Source organism: Moschus berezovskii, chromosome 19 (assembly GCF_049115385.1).
Source record: "Moschus berezovskii isolate FMDL1 chromosome 19, NW_MosBer_1.0, whole genome shotgun sequence".
Taxonomy (NCBI): Eukaryota; Metazoa; Chordata; class Mammalia; order Artiodactyla; family Moschidae; genus Moschus; species Moschus berezovskii.
In genome coordinates this window covers 71858106-71876902 of record NC_142478.1, presented here as the reverse complement: position 1 = coordinate 71876902, position 18797 = coordinate 71858106, and the positions used below count along the sequence as shown (strand labels likewise).

At 50.8% G+C, this 18797-nt stretch overlaps 1 protein-coding gene across 6 annotated transcripts in view; it reads left to right on the top strand.

Annotated features, from left to right (window-relative positions):
• THOC5 (THO complex subunit 5) overlaps positions 1-18587 on the top strand; it is a 28448-nt gene extending 9861 nt beyond the window's left edge. For 4 of the 6 annotated variants that reach the window (XM_055405003.2, XM_055405005.2, XM_055405000.2 and 1 more), the window contains 15 exons: positions 360-474; positions 2183-2315; positions 3031-3063; positions 4324-4401; positions 5066-5106; positions 5303-5402; positions 7257-7365; positions 9622-9723; positions 10207-10303; positions 10857-10971; positions 12370-12473; positions 12626-12713; positions 14782-14897; positions 15508-15698; positions 18363-18587. In XM_055405003.2, coding sequence (XP_055260978.1) covers positions 360-474; positions 2183-2315; positions 3031-3063; positions 4324-4401; positions 5066-5106; positions 5303-5402; positions 7257-7365; positions 9622-9723; positions 10207-10303; positions 10857-10971; positions 12370-12473; positions 12626-12713; positions 14782-14897; positions 15508-15698; positions 18363-18426 — 1486 coding nt within the window. In that variant the 3' untranslated portion in view covers positions 18427-18587. The remainder of the gene's footprint in view (positions 1-359; positions 475-2182; positions 2316-3030; positions 3064-4323; positions 4402-5065; positions 5107-5302; positions 5403-7256; positions 7366-9621; positions 9724-10206; positions 10304-10856; positions 10972-12369; positions 12474-12625; positions 12714-14781; positions 14898-15507; positions 15699-18362) is intronic. The other 2 variants (XM_055405007.2, XM_055405006.2) reach the window with 1 other exon arrangement.
• Positions 18588-18797: the final 210 nt, after the last annotated feature.

The following is an 18797-nucleotide window of genomic DNA, read 5'->3' as shown; positions in this document are numbered from 1 at the left end:
ACATGGGAGTATTCCCTAGTGGTTATGAGCATGGCCTCTGGAGCAGACAGGCCTGGATTCAGAGCCCAGCTCTGTGCTTGCTCTTAGCTGGACGACCTTGGACAAGTTACCCACCTGCCTGAGCCTCGATTTCCTCCTTCAGGGATAAGAAAAGTCCCCATCTTCCAGAGATTTTACAAAGGACTAAATGCCATAATGTTTATGAAGAGTTCTCCAAAGTGCCTGGCATGTCGTAAATGCTAGGTAAGCGTTAGTGGTTCATCATGACTGCTGTCACTAGGTAGAGTCTGGCGGTGAACAGGTGTGTTGGGGTGTCCCTGGGGAGCATCCCAGGACAGTGCTCTGTCCTCCCTCGACAGGCTGGCGGAGAAGTACCGCGAGTGCCTGTCCAACAAGGAGAAGATCCTCAAGGAGATTGAGGTGAAGAAGGAGTACCTGAGCAGCCTCCAGCCTCGTCTCAACAGCATCATGCAGGTGAGAGTCTCCCCACAGCCTGCCACCTCCTTGGTGTTTACTTGGCCGTCACCACCCAGTGACCTCAGGCCACCAGCAGCCACATCACCCTGCGGGTTTTGTCGGGTCTGTGGTCCTAGAGCACCGTGCAAGGATGGTCCTGCCTGCAGGCGCACAGCTGGCATAGTTAGGCTGTGTCCTTTGTGGAGGAAATGCAGGCATGATGGGCTCAGGAACGCATGTACACATTTACCTGGGTGTTTTCACCCAGCGCCTCTTCCAGGTAAAACGCTTTCACAGACTATAAGCGGAGTTTACCCTTGCAGGACCTCCACCAGGCTGCAGTCTGCAAGGACCTAAGCTTGTGGATGCTAGATCCCCTGACTGCACCTCAGGGGCCAACTGCTTAGTAGAGCTCTCACTCTGAAAAGAATTTAACTAGTATTGAAAGCCATCAGGTACCTCGGGAGGGAAAGTCCCCACTTTTTATCTGTAGAATGCAATGTCTTTCTGTATGGGTGACCTTATTTTTGTTTGTGAAGTCAGATTTGATTTAAATCTTTATAGTTTTATAAAGCAAGGTATATGGCTAATATGGAGGAACTTTGTTAAAGGACCCTAGAGAAATTAAAAATTCAGTTTTGTAGGATTTGGCAAGATCTGTGTTTCCTCTCTTCAACTCTAGGTATAGAATTAACAGATACTCATATAGGACAGAGGTCAGAAACTTAAAGTTTTGGTTGTACTTAAATTTTTCCTGTTAACTGGAAGCACTCCAAATGCTCCTAAGTAGGTTGTAGGGTAAATAAATTCTTGTGTGGTTCAGTCTTAACAGTTGTGATGAAAGTGTGGAACAGCCTATTACTGACAGAGTAACTAGACAGAAAGATCTGTTAAATTATGAAACAAACAAATGCAAGTTGTAGAACATGTAGTACAATCTCATGTGTACACGCACCTTCATTTACAGAGTATTGAATGGATGCGTATGTGTTAAGTCATCTCTGTGCTTAGAAAAGTATGTTTTCACACCAGACCATTAATGGTTACCTTTGGTGGCTGGGAACTGGGAACTTTTGCTTTATAAACTTGAATACAACCTTTTAAAAAGAAGTACTCATATTACTTTAAAAAAATAATTTTACATAAAACCTTGCAGCTTGTAAATGTATGTGCAGGTCTGAATTTTCACCGTGTGCACATTTGTGAACACATCTGTGTAATCAGCACTCAAAATTGAGAAGAGCATTACGAGTTTTCCAGAAGTTGCTTTATTCCCCTCACAGTCTGGGGAGACAGTGACTGCCACTGTGTACGCATGGCATGTATCTCCATTCATTTAGATCTTTCATTTCTCAGGTGTTTGTGTAGAAGTTTACACACTTGACATTTAGGTACTTGATGTTTTCCTGAAGCTAGGGGAATTGGTATCTTTTTTTTTCCCCCTTTTTAAAAAAGTTGGAATATGATTGTTTTATAATATTGTGTCAGTTTCTGCTGACAACGTGAATCAGCTATCTGTATACATATATCCCCTCCCTCAGGAGTCTCCCTCACAGCCATCCCCGTATTCCACCCCTCTCGGTCATCACAGAGCACTGAGCTGAGCTCTTTTGATATCTTTTTCAAGTTCATTTTCTTATTGTTTGTTGTTGCTGTCACCTTGATAAGGTTCCCATGTGGACTGCCTACCAAAGAGAAGCAAAATCCCATCTCCTGTTGCTTGCAGGCTTCCCTCCCGGTGCAGGAGTACTTGTTCATGCCCTTTGACCAGGCTCACAAGCAGTACGAGACAGCCAGGCACCTGCCGCCTCCCCTCTACGTGCTCTTTGTCCAAGCCACTGCGTACGGTCAGGCCTGTGGTGAGTATGGGGCGGGCAGGGAAGTGGGGCGGTGGGAGCAGCGGCCGAGGCCAGGGAGGCATCTGGAAGCACCACCTGCCGAGGAAAGCTCCCGGGCCCTGCTCAGAAGCCCTCAGGTGAAAGATGCTGCCTCCCCTCTGCACCACCCAGCATGGCTGCTTTGACCAGCTGACCTGAGGCTGGACTAACCTGATGGGCACTCCAAAATGGATGGCTTTGAATCTCTGATGAGCCCGGCTGGTCAGCTCTTGGGTTCAGTGCCCAGGCAGCCTCTCCAGGCTCCCAAGCACTTCCCCCATCAAGGCACGCTTGGCAAGTGGATTGGTCCTTCCGCTCGCTTGAGGGAGAAGCTCGGTGAACGCAGGTCCCAGCCAGCTCTCCCAGGCTTTCACCGCCATGCCCTGGGACAGGCCGCATGTCGTCACAGTGAATTACCATGGGAGAGGAGGTGTCCTTATTAAGCTTGAAGGCAGCCCATGACTCCAGTAGGATTTGGGGACGTTTCTGGAGATCCTACCTCTTGCCTTCCTGCAGCTTTCCCCTGGCACCTAAACTTTTCTCTGCTCCCCACCCCACCGCCTCAGACACACACTGCACCGGTGCATGCCTGTCCCCCAGCCACGGCATCCACACATTACTGTCTCTCTTCTTGTGTCTTCCCGGTCCTTTTTATCCTCTCCCTCCCCTTTGTTCTCCCTCCTGTTTTCATCATCAGCTCATAGGAAATCTTCCCAGCCCCCTAGACAGGGTGAGTAATTTTCTTTTCTTTTGTATTTAAAATTCAGCCTGTTTTCATTCCCATTTTACTGTGGAATTCCAGGAGTAAACCAGTCAAAAGAACAGTCTGGTGTTTGCCTGTGTTTGGTGGGGGCAGCCAGTTTCTTTGGAATGAGCTGTGATGGTTCATGCAGGGTTGTCAGTGATAAGTAGTGGTCAGCCACCTGGGAATATGTCAGCGGCCTGCCCCTCGGGGGAAGTTTGTCATCCTTCTTTACACTCTTCGGCAAAATCTTTTAGGTCCCCATGGCTACATGCATCTCTGTACACCCCTTTGAATGGAGCAAGAAGGGCTATAGCCTCTCTGACCTCCACCAGATGCACAGAGTTCCACAAAGGCAGATCCAGGCATCGCTCGGTGAGGTGTCAGGCGTGTTGCAGGGATCAGGCTGCTTAGCTCTGTGGTAGAGGGACCAAGCTCAGGTTAAATAGACTTGGTCTTGAATCCTAGTTTGTCTACTTGGCTGTTGTATCTAACATCTCTGAGCCTTAATTTTCTCATCTGTAAATGGCTAGAGTAATAGTATTTCTCCTGTAGGGTAGTTGTGAGGATTCAAAGTGAAATTTTTTAAGTAATTTTAAAATTAAAGTTACAGGTATTAGCTCATTCAGTCCTCATCAGCCAGCCAGGCAGCTCCCATCTGTCAAATCCCCATTTCACAGATGCCGAAACTGAGGCTCAGAGCAGTGACATAAGTTCCCAGGTTGTGAGTTTGGGAGTTGGTTGGGTAGAGACTCAAGCCTGAGAGTAAACTGCAGGTTCCATCTTCCTCCCTACTGTCCTGCTTCCAATTAAATGTGACAGGCAGACGCTGGGTGTTTGCTGTAGCCCAGACTACAGAGAATAAGGACTGAGGGGAGAGCCGTCGTCCCTAGGATGTACAGGTGAGAGCTTTTATGATAGTTGGCGGAGTTGTGCCGTGTGGCTCTGGGCCATTGATTTGGATTTCTGTGCCTTGGTGTAAACCTGAAAAGAGAATTCACACCTAGTCTCGGGTGATGCTTGGCCAGGAACCTGCACTTTAAGTCCTTGTTTTCAGTAAGTGATGGAAAAAAGACTTAGGTTTCCTGCCTTGTTGCTCTGCATCTGGAGAAAGGGCTTTTTGCCTTCCAGCCCCAGTCAGTAAGGAGCTGTGACAGGTGCAGGCAGTGCGGCCCCAGGGTGGGCCTGCTTGTGTGGCTGAGCGCCTTCCCTCAGCAGCTGTCACAGGCGGCTCTTTCTTTTTCCCAGATAAGACGTTGTCTGTGGCGATCGAAGGCAGCGTGGATGAGGCCAAGGCTCTGTTCAAGCCTCCTGAGGACTCCCAAGGTAAGTGGTGCTCAGGGTCCTCCCCCACGTCCTCCTCTGCTGATTCCGGGGGCACCAGATCCCCACCCAGGGCCATCCCTGGTCTTGTGGAAATGAGCCGTACTGGTTCTGAGTGGCAAGGAGCTTGGCTTCAGTGTCTCAGTGCTCGGGGTAAACAGGGAAAAGCCCTGCCTTTGGATTTCAGCCCTGCCTCTCACTAGCTCACGCTGCTGGCTAAATTCTTCAACATTTGGAGCCTCAGTTCACTCTCCTGTCAAAGCAAGATATTGATAGCTCATGTATCTAGGATTGTGATGTGGGTTAAAGGAGGTCAGGCATGCAGAGCCCTCAGCATCACCCTCAGCACATGGCACGTAATCCTCAGATGTGTGAGCTGCTGCTGTTGTTTATGTTACTGTTACTGCTTCCACCACCAGCAGAGGACCTTAGGATGTCCCTAGGATGGCATTAAAAAGCACTGAAAGAACTATGGAGTGATGGGATTATAGGTCATTATCCTTTTTCCTGCATCGCTGTACTGAGTGAGAAACAGCAGATTTATTATTTATTCTAAGGAAATTCATTGACAAAAGCCTGAGCCCTTTTACACGCCCTGACCGAGGTGCTCTGGGGAGAATTGGGGGAGTCCCCTCATCTCCCAGCTGCCTTCTCTCTGTCACTGCAGACGATGAGAGTGACTCGGACGCCGAGGAGGAGCAGACCACGGTGAGAGCGTGGGGCCCACTCGCTGCCAGGTGCCATCCTTCCTGGAAGCAGAAGAGATAGATGTGAAAGAGAGGGCAGCTGGGATCCTGGCAGCCTGAGAGCTGAAGCACAGGGCTGAAGCCCTGGATGGCAGGGGGAGGGAAGGAGGGATTCCTGTGACCCGTGCTTAACCTGCTCAACTCCCTCCTTTGTCCAGAAACGCCGGCGACCCACACTGGGAGTTCAGCTAGACGACAAGCGCAAGGAGATGCTGAAGAGGCACCCACTGTCTGTTCTGCTGGACTTGAAGTGCAAAGGTCTGGCTCCCCTTAGTCTGGGGCATCTCCTAACACCTAGGGGTGCAGCCAGCTGCAGCCACGTGGGGCCTGGCAAGCCGATGCCCCCTTGCCTACGAAAAGATTCTGGTTTCATATTTCTGTTCTCCTTTATTGTTCTTCGTGGAGTTTGACTTTATTTTCCCTTCCTGAATCATAATCCTATAAACATAGCAGAACCATTAGACACATCAGGGACACTTGATGAAGCTACCATCTTTCTGAATTTGACAGGTCAGATACGCAGAGCAAGTTGCCAAGAGTATGCAGCTTTTGACTAACATAATCAACTTGCTTAATTTAATACATACAAGTAGAACTTTGTATTCTGCAGAGAATGTGGGTTTTGAAACTGGCTTCATATGGTTACTGGAGCACATGATAAAGCATCCCAGAGTGATAAGAGTTAATGGTCAGACATAAATTTCCTTCTCACCCCAGCCTCCAGACCCTGGGCCTAGGTCTGAGTTCCAAGGGCGGCCATTGTGATGGTTTTCTGTGTATTTTTAAGAAATAGTCTATGCATTTAGAAGTTTTTACATGGTGTATACCTTTGTATATCCTTTGCCTTTTTTTTTTTTTTTTACATAAATAGAAACACTCTACACACTTGTTCTTTCTTGGCCTTTTTTTTCTCTTTGCATTTTTATTTAAAAAAATTTTTTGAGCTAGTTTTAGACTCAGAAGAGCTTTGATGATGATACAGAGATTTCTCACCTGCTCTTCACCCCAGTATCAACATGTTAGTTTACTGCAGTTATTGTTGTTCAGTTGCTGAGCCGCGTCTGACTATTTGCAGCCCCAAGGACTGCCACAAACCAGGCTCCACTGTCCTTCACTGTCTCCTGGAGTTTGCTCAGATTTATGTTCGTTGAGTGGGTGATGCTATCTAATCGCCTCATCCTCTGCCATCCTCTCCTCCTGCCCTCAATCTTTCCCGGCATCAGGGTCTTTTCCAGTGAGTCAGTTCTTGACATCAGGTGACCAAAGTATTAGAGCTTCAGCATCAGTCCTTCCAATGAATATTCAGGGTTGATTTCCTTTAGGATTGACTGGTTTGAGCTCCTTGCTGTCCACGGGAGTCTTGAGAGTCTTCTCTAGCACCACAGTTTGAAAGCATCAGTTCTTCAGTACTCAGCCTTCTTTATGGTCCAGCTCTCACATTTGTACATAACTACTTAACAGGAGTGCAGTTTTCAAAATCAGAGTTAGTTTCATTAGTACTACACCGTTAACTCTAGAACTTACTCGGATGCCCCTGTTTTCTCCCTAATGCCCATTTCCTGTTCCCAGATTCAATCCAGGATCTCGTGTGCATTTAGGCATTGTGCCCCTTAGTCTCCTCAAGTCTTTGCTTGTCTTTTGTGACCTTGACACTTTGGAAGATGAGGTTTTTGTATCATGTAGAGAGACTCTCAGTTTGGGCTTGTCTGATGTTTTCTCCTAATTAGACTGAGGGTGTGGGTTTTGGAGAAAGCACACCACAGATGGTGTTCACCGTCCTGTCTTACCAGGGATCCATGATGTCACTGCATCTTGGTACCAGTGAAATTAACCCAGATCACTTGCTGACCTGGTGACCACCTGATCGCTTCTTTTCCATGTTGTTTCAGGTGGAAGCAGAGTCTCTCTGTGCAGTCCACTCTCAAGGGAGGAAAAAGAAGCTCCACCTCTTGAAGGGAGGAGTAGTAAAGAATTAGTAGAGACTTTTTTAACTCAATATTAAGTTGCCCTTGTTTTTCTGTGAAAGATCTTAAATGTCGTTGATTTTCTGGTTCTGTTGACTCCCATCTGCTGTCAGCTCGTAAGGATGTCTCTCTCCCTCCTCCCCTCCAGATGGCAGTGTGCTGCACCTGACTTTCCACTACCTCATGAACCTCAACATCATGACAGTGAAAGCCAAAGTGACCACCACCACGGAGCTGATCACCCCCATCAGTGCAGGGTATTGCTGCGGGGCCGGGGTGTGACGGGCGCCTGCCTGCTGGGCTGTTCCCGGATCCTCTCTCACCTGACTCGGGAGGGTTCACAGCCACGCTGGCTTCTGCTGCCGCGTCCACAGAGCCCAGGAGTCCTGGCACACTAAGAGTGTTCAGAAAGCACCCACTGACTGGATCGGTGCAGTCTTCTTACTACACAGCTGATGACAGAAACGACTGCCGCCTGTTGTAAACTGAGTGGGTGGGCTCCAGCTTTTACACCAGGGGAAAGAGTGTGAATGTGAGACTTGGCAGACTTTACCAGGTTGACAGATTTAGGCCTCTCTTTCTCTTGTCTTTTTCTGTCCCAAGGGTCTGGGATTTTACTCTGCAGCTCAGCTCAATCCAGGTTGTCCTTACCTGGCAGTGGCAGTGGGAAGAAGACTGGTGGGTGGGTTTTGAGAAGGGTGAGCAGAGGCACAGAGAGGCAGCCACAGGGGGAGCATCCCCAGAAAGGCCCTGACCATGGCCGCTGGTCGTGGGAGGAAGGGAAGAGGACCAAGAGGGCCTGGGGGTGAAGGAGACTCGCCTGGCCCGGCTCACCTCCCAGCCCTGCCCCCACTGAGCCCTCTCGTCAGGTGTAGATAAACCGGGAGGCGCAGGGCTGGTGCCTGGTGGGGCAGGGCTCTTCCCGGGGCTGCCCGAGGGTGGCTGCCGTCCACCCTGCGCTTAGCGACCATGCCCCCTCCTGCCCGCATCCTTGTCCCTGTGCTTGAGGGTGATGCTGGGCCATCCTGAGCACTGTGGGTGCTGTTGTCCCTGTTCCCACCTCATGCCAGCAGGGAGAGCCTGGGGCTGGCTTCTCCAGACCACCCAGTCCCACTGCTCAGCCTGAGGGGTGGTGAGCATTCTGCCTGCTCCCTTCTCAGATGCCCACCTGCTAAGCCCCAGGGCTGCAGGCTGGCTCCACTGAACCCTGAAGCCCTCCTCACCAGCCTCTGTACGTGCAGTCGCCTGCTCTTTAATGTCCATTGTTTTTACCAAATTCAGTTGTTCTGAGCCACATGTTGTGGGTGGAAATTTGTCAATTTGATCATTCCATCATGTTTTGTCAATTTCAAGTCCTAATCTTGTGTAGTTTAACTTTTATTTTGGTTGATTCAGTATATTAGTATCAGTCACTAAATACTGGCTAAAAGAGTGACAGTTACTGATTTTATAGCTAGTTCTCTGTCTGTAGCAGCGAAGGGGACAGAGACCCTTGGGGGTGGGGGTGATGCAGGGAGACTGGTAGGACTGAGCAGTGCAGAGCCGCAAACTGCCACTCTCCTGGGCAGAGTTCCCGGAGGCCTGCCGGTCCCAGAGCAGCAGGACCGGCTGTCTGCCTGAGTCTCTCCTGATGCTGTCCCTGGAAGGTGAAGGGGAGCTCCCATGGATGAAGGGAGAGATCGGGCCCTGTTGTCCTGTGTGATCAAATTACTCCATTCTCCGCCTGTGCTGTCTCTTCTCTGATTGTCACTTTCAGTTACATGTTTAACCGTTGTGAGTAGGTGGCATTGGCATCACCGTGTCTCTGCTTGCAGCACTAGGTCACCTTGTCTCCAGTCTGTGTGATGTGTCTTTTCTGGGAATATTCAAGGGGAGCTCTTTCTGTGGCAGCATGAGACGAGGTGAAGTGTGAGATAGGCAGAGCATCAAAGCTGCACACTGGATCTCTTTGGGGTAGAAGAAATCTGTTCTGCCCCTTTGAAAATTCTTGAGTGTTCCCATTTCTGGTGTCACAGGGTTTTGCTCCCTTGAGGAAAGGCTCTGGTCACTGTATCCTTCTTGAAGGGGTAGGTTTCTTCAGAAATTGGTGGTTAAAGAACTACCTTGGTGGTCCAGTGGTTAAGACTCCATGCTTTCAAGGCAGGGGTCGCAGTTCCTCAACCAAAGATTGGATCTGCACCAAAAAAAGAAAACGACGATCAAGAGTATTATTGTCTTTGAGCAGTGTAAATCCTGGCTCCAGCGCTTACTAGCAGTGTCAGTTTGGGCTTGCCGTATCTTTCAAAGCCTCGAGTTTCTCCTTCATAGAATGGAAATGCTAATCCTCCCTTCTTCATAGGGTTGTGAAGATCTGATGACCTCAGGCATATACAAGATCTGGACCGCAGAAAACATTCAGTAAATGGTGGCTTTTCTCATCAGCGGGAGAGGGTGTTGCCACCCCCAGATGGCCACGTCTGCGTCGAGTCAAGGGCTTGGCCGGTGTTCTCATTGCAGTCTTTTCCCTCCTCCAGTGACTTGCTGTCTCCTGATTCAGTCCTGAGCTGCTTGTACCCTGGGGATCATGGAAAGAAGACTCCAAATCCAGCCAATCAGTATCAGTTCGATAAAGTTGGGTGAGTCAGCAGCATTTCCTCCTCTCCCAGCCTGTCCGCTTCAGAGTTTCTCCGGTGACTCAGACCCAAAGCAGGAGACCTGTTAGAACCAGAGGCCTTCGGGGAGTGGGAGGCAGGGGAGGAGAAATGGTGGGGTGAGAGGGAGTGCTCCATCCAGAGAAGGGGACACCTGTCCTTTCTTGCTTATGAGGCCCTGGAGAAGGATGGGGAAGGGTGGAAGGGTCAAAACTCTGGGAATGTGGTAAGAGATGTGTTTCAAGTTGTAGTTCTCTTGAGGATTAAGATTTAGAAAACACTTTATAAATTTCTGGACTGATGAAAAGATAAGTACACTGCCGCCTTGCTGGCGGCCTGGCCGTGAGTGCACTGAGCTTGCAGGACGGTTCTATTTAGGGGAGATGAAAGGGTGGGAGGAGGCATAGACCCTGGGACCACTGCAGAAGTGACCTGTAAACTCATTCCATTCTGTGTTCTTTTCTGCAGCATCCTGACTTTGAGGGACTACGTACTTGACCTCGGTCACCCCTACTTGTGGGTGCAGAAGCTGGGTGGACTTCACTTCCCCAAAGAGCAGCCTCAGGTGTGTCCACTGATTGAGTCCCCTTGGCTGAGGACCTCTGTTGCTCTCCTCTGCAGACTCCAGAGGGGCTTGTGATGGCCTCTGGGACCTTAAACTAGCAGAATGCCAGCCCTCTGGGCTGTGACCTGTCCTCCCTTCACTCTGAAGTGTCCAAGGCCTGCAAGTGTTCCGGCATCTTTTGCTTTCACCCTGAGTCTATTACCCACCCAGGTCAAAGTAACTTGGATCCTTGCCCTGCGTGTCACATGGCTCCCGGTGCTGCTACCCCTTGGTCTTATGTACGAAGGTGCCAGAAATGAACCCCAGGGCAACTGGCACCTCAGCAGAAGCCTTCCTTTCCCCCAGCCTCTCAAGATCCCAGCATCTTGTATCATTCCTGCTGGGACTCAGTCTCTGGCCCGCACTTGAGGGAGACCCTGCTATCCCCAGAAGACATCTACGCCAGGATGTAGGTGGTCCTGGCCGCCATGGGCAGGCAGGTCCTGGGAGAGAGGGGTGGCAGGAGGAAGGCACAGGGAGCACTCATGCGTGTGCTGTGCTCTGTCACCCACAGCACACTGTGATCGCAGACCACTCGCTGAGCGCCAGTCACATGGAGACCACCATGAAACTGCTGAAGACCAGGGTGCAGTCGCGCCTTGCCCTCCACAAGCAGTTTGCCTCCCTGGGTAAGAGCTGTTAGGGTTGTGGCCTGAGCTACTCAGCACAAGGACAAAGACCATGGAGCCCTGTGCTCAGACGTCTTGAATCCTGATGACAAAGTCGGCTGGCTCCCTGGCTCTTGCTGAAGAGAGGTGTTAGCTGGGCCACTGGGGAGAGCTCTAGGCTGCCAAGCAGAAGTGTGGGCTCCCCGCAGGGCTATAAGGCTTCTCGGCCCACCCAAAGCCTTTTGGGGGCCCAGCTTATCAGATTGGTCGGAGCACTCATGCTAGGTCAGCACATGTAGACTTTGCTGTGCATTTTAACAGGAACCTCATTCATTCGGGGTTGCCAATATAGTGCTGGGGAAGGAGCCACGAGCACCAGACGGAGCCCTGCTTCTGCGGAGCTTGCACTCCGCTTACTTGAATACAGCTGTTCAGTGACCCATGCCTCCTCCCTCCCCTGACACCTGAGCTGACATCCTCCAGGCTGGGGCTGAGCCCTGGGTTCGCCATAAGCTCCCAAGTGATGGATGAGCCCTTGACCAGATGGTGGCCATGTGGGGCTTCTCATTTATTCATTCTGTAAATGCTTGTCACAGCCTGTCAGGTGCAAGGCACAAGCGAGGGAGGGTTAAGATCTTTCCAGTCTCAAAAAAGCCACTGTCGGGGCTTCCCTGGTGGCCCAGTGGTTAAGACTTCGCCTTCCATCACACAGGGTGCGGGTTCTATCTCTGGTCGGGGCGCGTGCCTTGCAGCCATAAATCCAAAACAAAACAGAAGCCATATTATAGCAAATTCAATAAGGACCTTAAAAGTGGTCCACATCAAAAATAAATAAAAGAGCCACTGTTAGGAAAGGCTTTGAGTTCCCAGCACCCGTCTGGAGGCCCCCCGTGGACTCTGGTTTCTCCAGGCTCCCCATCAGCATTGTAGAGTTTGTTTTGTCCCAAGGTTGGGTGATTGTCCTCCTGGATAGCGTGTACCGTGTTGGCATATTTGCTTACTGAAACACCAGCAGGAATTTGCCCTGGAGCAGCCCTCCTGCTCTTCTCCCTTAGAGGAACCGGCACAGAAGACTTGAGTCTTTCCTCCTTCAAGGTTAGCTGTGAGAACAGCCCTTTCAGCTCTTTGATCTAATTAACAGTCACCTCCACAGAGGCACCTCGTTAGTTCTGACTGCAGGGGGTTTTTCGTTTACATTAAGGATGAAGAGCTGTGAATGCTGGGGGTGGGTCCCGCCGCAAGCACAAGCATTGGGCAAAGGTCAGGTTGACGTGCCTCCGTTCCTGGCCCGTGTTGACCTGAATACTGAGTGTACCTGGACTGCTGGCAGGGCCATCGGAGCCCTTCAGAGGAGGCCGGTTGCCCAACTGTGGCAGCTGGTTTCTGCCTATGACGCCACCCCGTCCTGCTCTCTTTCAGAACATGGCATTGTGCCGGTCACCAGCGACTGCCACCACCTCTTCCCGGCAAAGGTCGTCTCTCGCCTAGTGAAGTGGGTGACGATTACCCATGAGGATTACACGGTAGGTGTGTGTGTGGGGGGTGACAGGCCACAGTTGCTGTCCTGGGGACTGCCGGCCCACGCCTCCTTTCTGCTCCTGCTGCTCCTCCCAAAGGGCAGGATGGTCTGACAAGAGGCTTCAACAGATCACCCCCTGTTCTTGATGACTCCCAGGAGCTGCATTTCACCAAAGACATCGTGGAGGCGGGACTGGCTGGGGACACCAATCTCTACTACATGGCACTCGTGGAGAGGGGCACAGGTAACTGCTCTGCCGACGACTGGCTCTAGGTGAGGGGAGCCTCTGAGAATCAAACCTTCCTGGGAGCTGGCACAAGGAAACTAAAGATCCTGGACTCCTGGCTCAGGGACTTAGCAGGCAGTCTTGGTTGTGAGAGGCAGCGTTCAGCCAGGACTTGTTCTGCAGCAGTCCTGTCCTCAGCTAATTGTCACCACAGTCCCTGTGCTGGTGACGTTTCCGCTTTGTAGGTGATGCTCAGTCACACACCCGGTCGGACCTCTGAGCCTGAGCTCTTAGCCCCTCTGCTTCATCACCCTTTAACATCAGAGACCTGCTCGTCTCCTCTTCAAGGTAGGGTTGTTGCTCTCAGGCTGTGAAGTGCAGGACTCTGCTCTCTCTTTGCAGTCCCTGCGCTCACTTGGGGAGGCATTGAGAGCCCTGATTCCTCACCACTGTCCTGGCATCTGTCCAGGGCTTCCACCTGGACCCACCCCAATGGCGCCTGTGGTGGTGGTGTCCAGCCCCAGCCTCTGCAGGTCTGGCTCAGTCTGCCAGATCCCACCCCAGAGGCTCGGTGCCAAGGCTGCAGGGCGGAGGGAGTTGTCTGTAGTTGCACGATGGTGTGAGAAATGAAAGGTTACACTCTTTGACGGCCACACTTCTCTACCCTGTCCCTTCACTTCTCACGTTTTTAGAAACATCCTGAGGGAATGAGATAACTTCAGATACAGTGGAGGCTCTTTGATTGCACTTCATTCTCACTCTCAAGATGGGTGACTGCTGTTTGGAATTTTGTGTTTACTGTCTGTCTTCTCTCCTTTTAAAAAATTCTTAAACCTCATCCCTAAACAACGCAGAGTACTGTTTTGAAAGGGCACAGAAAACTATGCATTCAAGAAATTTCCAAAAACCCAAGGGTGGGAAGTCATTGGAAGACATTGCTTTTGCTTCCTGGATGAGGGGAACGGAGCTTGGAAAACTAACAGATATCCTGTATTCATATGAAGGATGAATGTGATCATTTAAATTTTTAGTAGATGTGTTGTAATAGAATTTGAAAGCTCAAGAGTGAGCTTTAAATGAATAAGTGGACAACAATTTCATAGTACGGATTAAAAACAAAAAAATTGGTGGACAAGAGATAAACCCAGAAATACATTCAAAACTATTAAGACAGAAGTAACAGTAAAATGTCACTTTTTAATAAAGGTTGTGACTGTCAGGGTAGATTTATCTTAACCTACCCTCTCTTGTTCTCTATTAATTTATTTGAATTACTAGTAGGTAAGAGAGTTCATTTCCTCCGCTCCCATAAATAATGAAAAAAGAGTGGCTAAGCACTTAGCTTATTGATGGAGAGGTTATTGTATTGAAAAAGGCAAAGGCTGCCACCAGAGAAAAAATAAGTATGTTAAAAAATACAAATATTTCATTTAATGATAATGAACACAGCTTTGGCACCAAGTAGTTCTGGTTAAACTCAGCACTGCTGTTTTGTGGCTGTTTAATGATCTTTAGGAAGTTTCTGTCAGAGCCTCAGTTTCTTTAAGTGTAAAATGGGATGAGAGTTGTTCTTAGAATGAAATAAAATGTGGGTAAAAAGGGCTCAGCACTGGGCTCGGAAAACAGTTGGTACTCAGTAAATGGTTATCAAAAGGCTTCACGTAACAAAATAGATAAAAATAAAGAATCGAGAAAATATATTTGACTATAACGTGACAGCTAGTGCACAATACTGTTGAAAAGAAAAACAGATAGGGCGCCTTCACTGGGAAAATCCTTAACCTGCTGGCAAATAAATGCCAGTTAAAACAGACTTCTGTCGAAGTAGTGAATAGAACTGGGCAAATCAGACTCAGGATTCCCCGCATCTCTGTGTCCTGAGGCCCGGTCACAGGACCTCACCTTCTGCAGCCTGACAGTACCACTCTGGAGTTTCTCGGCGGAAAGTCAGAGTCGGTGGCAGGATGTGCTCGGAGCACCTGGACTACTGTGAGACACAGAGCTGGCCTCGGCTCCAGCGGGGAGGTGGTCGTGGCTGGAAAGCTGGCTCTCACCTGAGCTTTCCTCCTCTCCCCACCTTTCCCAGCTAAGCTCCAGGCTGCCGTGGTGCTGAACCCTGGCTACTCCTCCATCCCACCCATTTTCCAGCTCTGTCTGAACTGGAAGGGGGAGAAAACCAACAACAACGACGACAATATTCGGGTAAGGTCCTCGGGGGGTGATGGGAGGAGCAGGGAGAGCCTCCTTGGGCCGGGGTGGGAGGCGGGGGGGGGCAGAACCAGTGGCAGCTGGGGGCTTGGGCACTGTGCAGTTCCAGGGCAGATGCTGCTGGGATTGTAGAATGTGCTGGAGGCTGCAAGGTGTAGTGAAGGGCTCAGACCCCTGTCAGCTCCTTACTAGCCTGGAGTCCACAGGCTCACCCTAAGACCAGCCTTGAAAGGTCATTTCAGGCTTATGTGGAAATGTCAAATGCACAGGAACAAGACGAGGTGTGAAATCGTTGCCCGTGTTAATCACTCTTATGCCCGTGGGTTTGACTCCATAGCCGAGGAGCACACTGTGAACCTAACACTTTCCCGTTTGATCTGCTCTTGAGATTCTTCCTGTGTCCATCTTGCCCTTTTTGGCTGTGGACGTGCAAGGCAGGAAATGTTCTGGATGAGGATCAGGAAGACTCCATTGTCTTGAAGAGCGGGCGCCTCGGGACAAGCCGACCTGGCTTGATCTGCGAGGCCCAGGCTCAGTTCTCATGAAACCATGAGACCCAGCTGGCCTGTAGGTGGTGCTGAGTTTCTGGCTTCCCCGCCCGTAGGCCATGGAGAGCGAGGTCAACGTGTGCTACAAGGAGCTGTGCGGCCCGCGGCCCGGCCACCAGCTTCTGACCAACCAGCTGCAGCGCCTGTGCGTGCTGCTGGACGTCTACCTGGAGACAGAGAGCCATGACGACAGCGTGGAGGGGCCCAAGGAATTTCCCCAGGAGAAGATGTGTCTGCGGCTTTTCAGGTGAGGGACAGGGTCTAGGGACCTCCAGCCCTGCCTCTCACAGGGACGTGGGGCAGAGTGAGCCTGGCACAGAGGGCACATGTGTCCTCGGGTGCTCTGGTCTCCTTTCACTGTGAAAATTAACGTCCTGCTGCCAGATTTCCCAGAGAGAGCTCACTTCCTCCTTCCTAAAACTTGCCCTGTGGCCCCTGGCCTACCAGCCCAGTCTAGTTGTTGATCATGCATACACCCCAGAGGTGGGCCTCCTGCTGAGTGAGCAAGAGCACTTGACTAAACTTCCCTTTCTCTGCTTTCTGTGGGAGCCAGTAGGTTTGTGTTTTATGATTCAAATGAACTTTGTAAACTACAGAGAACACAGGGATGTCCTGGATAGATGCAGGCTGTAGCCCTGTGTACAGACTAGACATACCTCCCACCAGTCCCCAGAGTCTGCTGTACTCTGCAGTGCTCCCGCATCCAAGAGGACCACAGCTGTAGGTGGTCGGGCGTCACAGAGGAGCCAGCTGTGAAATAACACACACAGTGCAGACCTCCGCTGTCCCGCTCGCCAGCTGGGTGACTGAAAGAGTCACTTCAACTCAGCCCTGAGCCTTTCCCAAAGGCTAAAATGGAAGTATTACCTTCTAACTCAACAAAGCAGAGGTAGTTCACGTAGACCTTCCAGAATGGATCTTGGCACAGACGGAGCCTCAGAAAATGCCAGCAGGCCCTGGCAGCTTGGTATTTAGTGTGTCTGCAGGCCGTGCACTTCTGGCTGTTTTTCCTTCCACTTTGGTGTTGGGTCCTTCCCTTCCCTTTCATCCCTTAACTCGTGGTCTTGTTCTTCAAGTCAGTTTCAGAGCCCACACTCCTCAGGCATCCCTTCCCTTTGGGGCAGGGGGCTGGGGAGGAATGGTGTCACAAAGGGCTATAGTCTGTGTCCAGTGAGGACATCGCTGTGTTCTCTGTCAATCTGGAAGGTGCCTTGCCTGCCCTCACCTTCTCACACAGCCGGCCTCCGCCCTGGAGGCTGTCCCACGTCCTCCCGCCTCCGTCTGGCACTTCCAGCTGGCCTGGCTACTCGTGCTAGCTGATAATAACCAGCTCCAGCCCCACCGTGGCTGTGAGGTGGAGCTGGCGGCTAGATGGCGGTGTGTTCTGGGACTTGCTCTCCCTGGTCTGTCTGTGTGAGACCTCAGCTCTTCCCTGCGCCCCGCCTGCTGCAGCACGTTTCCAAGGTGGGAATTCTCACACGGCCAGTGTCTGTTCTTTGCTGTCTAATGGTTCCCATAGAACCCGTTTCCTGAAGTGCTTTGTTCCCCAGGCTGCGCTCGTCTGTCAGTGTGTTCTGGGAAGGTGCTCCTTTGGCTGCCCAGATCCAGTTAATGCCATGACTGATGAGATGTGGGATGTGGTTCTTGGTGTGGAGTCTCCTGACCACTGGGACCAGGTCAAGGGTCTGGGCTGCAAAGGACTGGCCTGGGCCGCAGGAGACTCGAGGTCTGGCTCTGCCCGGGGCTGGCTACCTTCAGGCTGTGGGGTCTCCATCAGCTGTACACCTCAATTTACCTGACTGACTCTGCACCCTTCTGGTGTTGGGAAGGTTCATGACATCATTTTAAGAAAAGACTTTGGGGCCAGAAAGGCCTGGGTTCAAATTGCAGCTGCTGCCTGTGTGATTAGGATCTGAAGCTCTTGAACTTCAGATTCCTCATCAGTAAAACTGTGTCCACTCAGGTGGTGTTGGGAGCATGAAATTAAACCAGAGGAGCCTGTCAAGTGCCAAGCACAGGGCAGGCAGAGTAAACCCTCCTTTAAGTCCCTTCTGTGAACTGGCAAAAAGAAAAATGGATATACAATCTTCTCCCTCCGGCAAACACCCACACTACCTCTCACCCTTCCTCCCTCAGACCAGGATCCATGTGTCACCCTCTGGTTACCACTGAATGTCAGTCACAGGCAGAAGAATGAAAGAGGCCCTTTAGCTGGACACTGTTCACCATGAAGTCGTGTGGGAAAGAACCCTGCGTGAAGTTTTGCTCAGGGGCCCAAGACTTGAGCTGAAGCACCTAAATGTCATGGGGTCCAGGCTTTGGCTGTGATTGTCAGCCTCTTGTGCCAGCAGGCTTTCGCGTCAGACCTGGTTTGGAATTGGGTCTGTCTGGCCATCTGACATCAGATAGTTCACGTCCCTGGCCTGCATCTTCATTTAAACTCTTTGGAATGATAGACACAGCGTCTCAGAAGTAGTGAGTATAAAGCGCACGGCTCCTGTCAGGCGCGCAGTACAGATTCTTTTCCCACATGAACTCCTACCACCATGGGATTGCCCTGCAAAGGAGGATGTTAAATTTTTTCTTTTTAATCATAGACATAAAACATGTTTATTGTTAAACCTAAAAACAGCAACGAACAGTTAAGTAAAAACGCTGTAAACAGTGAGGGTGCCAGTCGTCAGTGGGCACGTGCGGGCTTGTGTGGGCACTTCCTGCCTTTGGGGGCACATGAAGACGGTTTTTCAGAACTGCTGTCACACCTTTCATACTGTTCCGCAGTCTCCTCTCCTTACTCCAGTCTTTTTTTTCTCCTTTAACAGCTTCATAGTAGTCCCTTGTGTGGATGCATTCATTATTATCATCCCAAAGGTTATGGTTTAAACTGGCCTCCCTTCTCCTATTTCTCCAGGGGTCCCAGCAGGATGAAGCCATTTAAATATAACCACCCTCAAGGATTCTTCAGCCATCGTTGATGTCGTGCTCGGCCTGTTTCCCCGCAGAGCCTAAGTGCTGCACCTCTGCTTCTGGCTCGGGCACACACGTGGCTCTTGATAGTCTCCCAGGACAGGTTTTCTATTCGTAGCCTATTAAAATATCACCTGACCAAGTGGCCTTTGTCTGCGGCTCCTTGGGGGAGAGGGGGGTGGCTGCAGTCTGAAAGGGCAGGTGGGAGCGAGGCACGGTGTGAAAGCGCATGTGTGGATAGCTTTCCCTGGCTGGCCAAGAACAGCAGAGTGAGGACGATCCCGGCTCTGCAGCAGACCCTCACTGCCTTCGTGCTCGTCACCTGCGTCCCTGTTGTTGGCGGGTGGTGGGGAGCCACAGTCAGCGCGGAAGAGAAGCG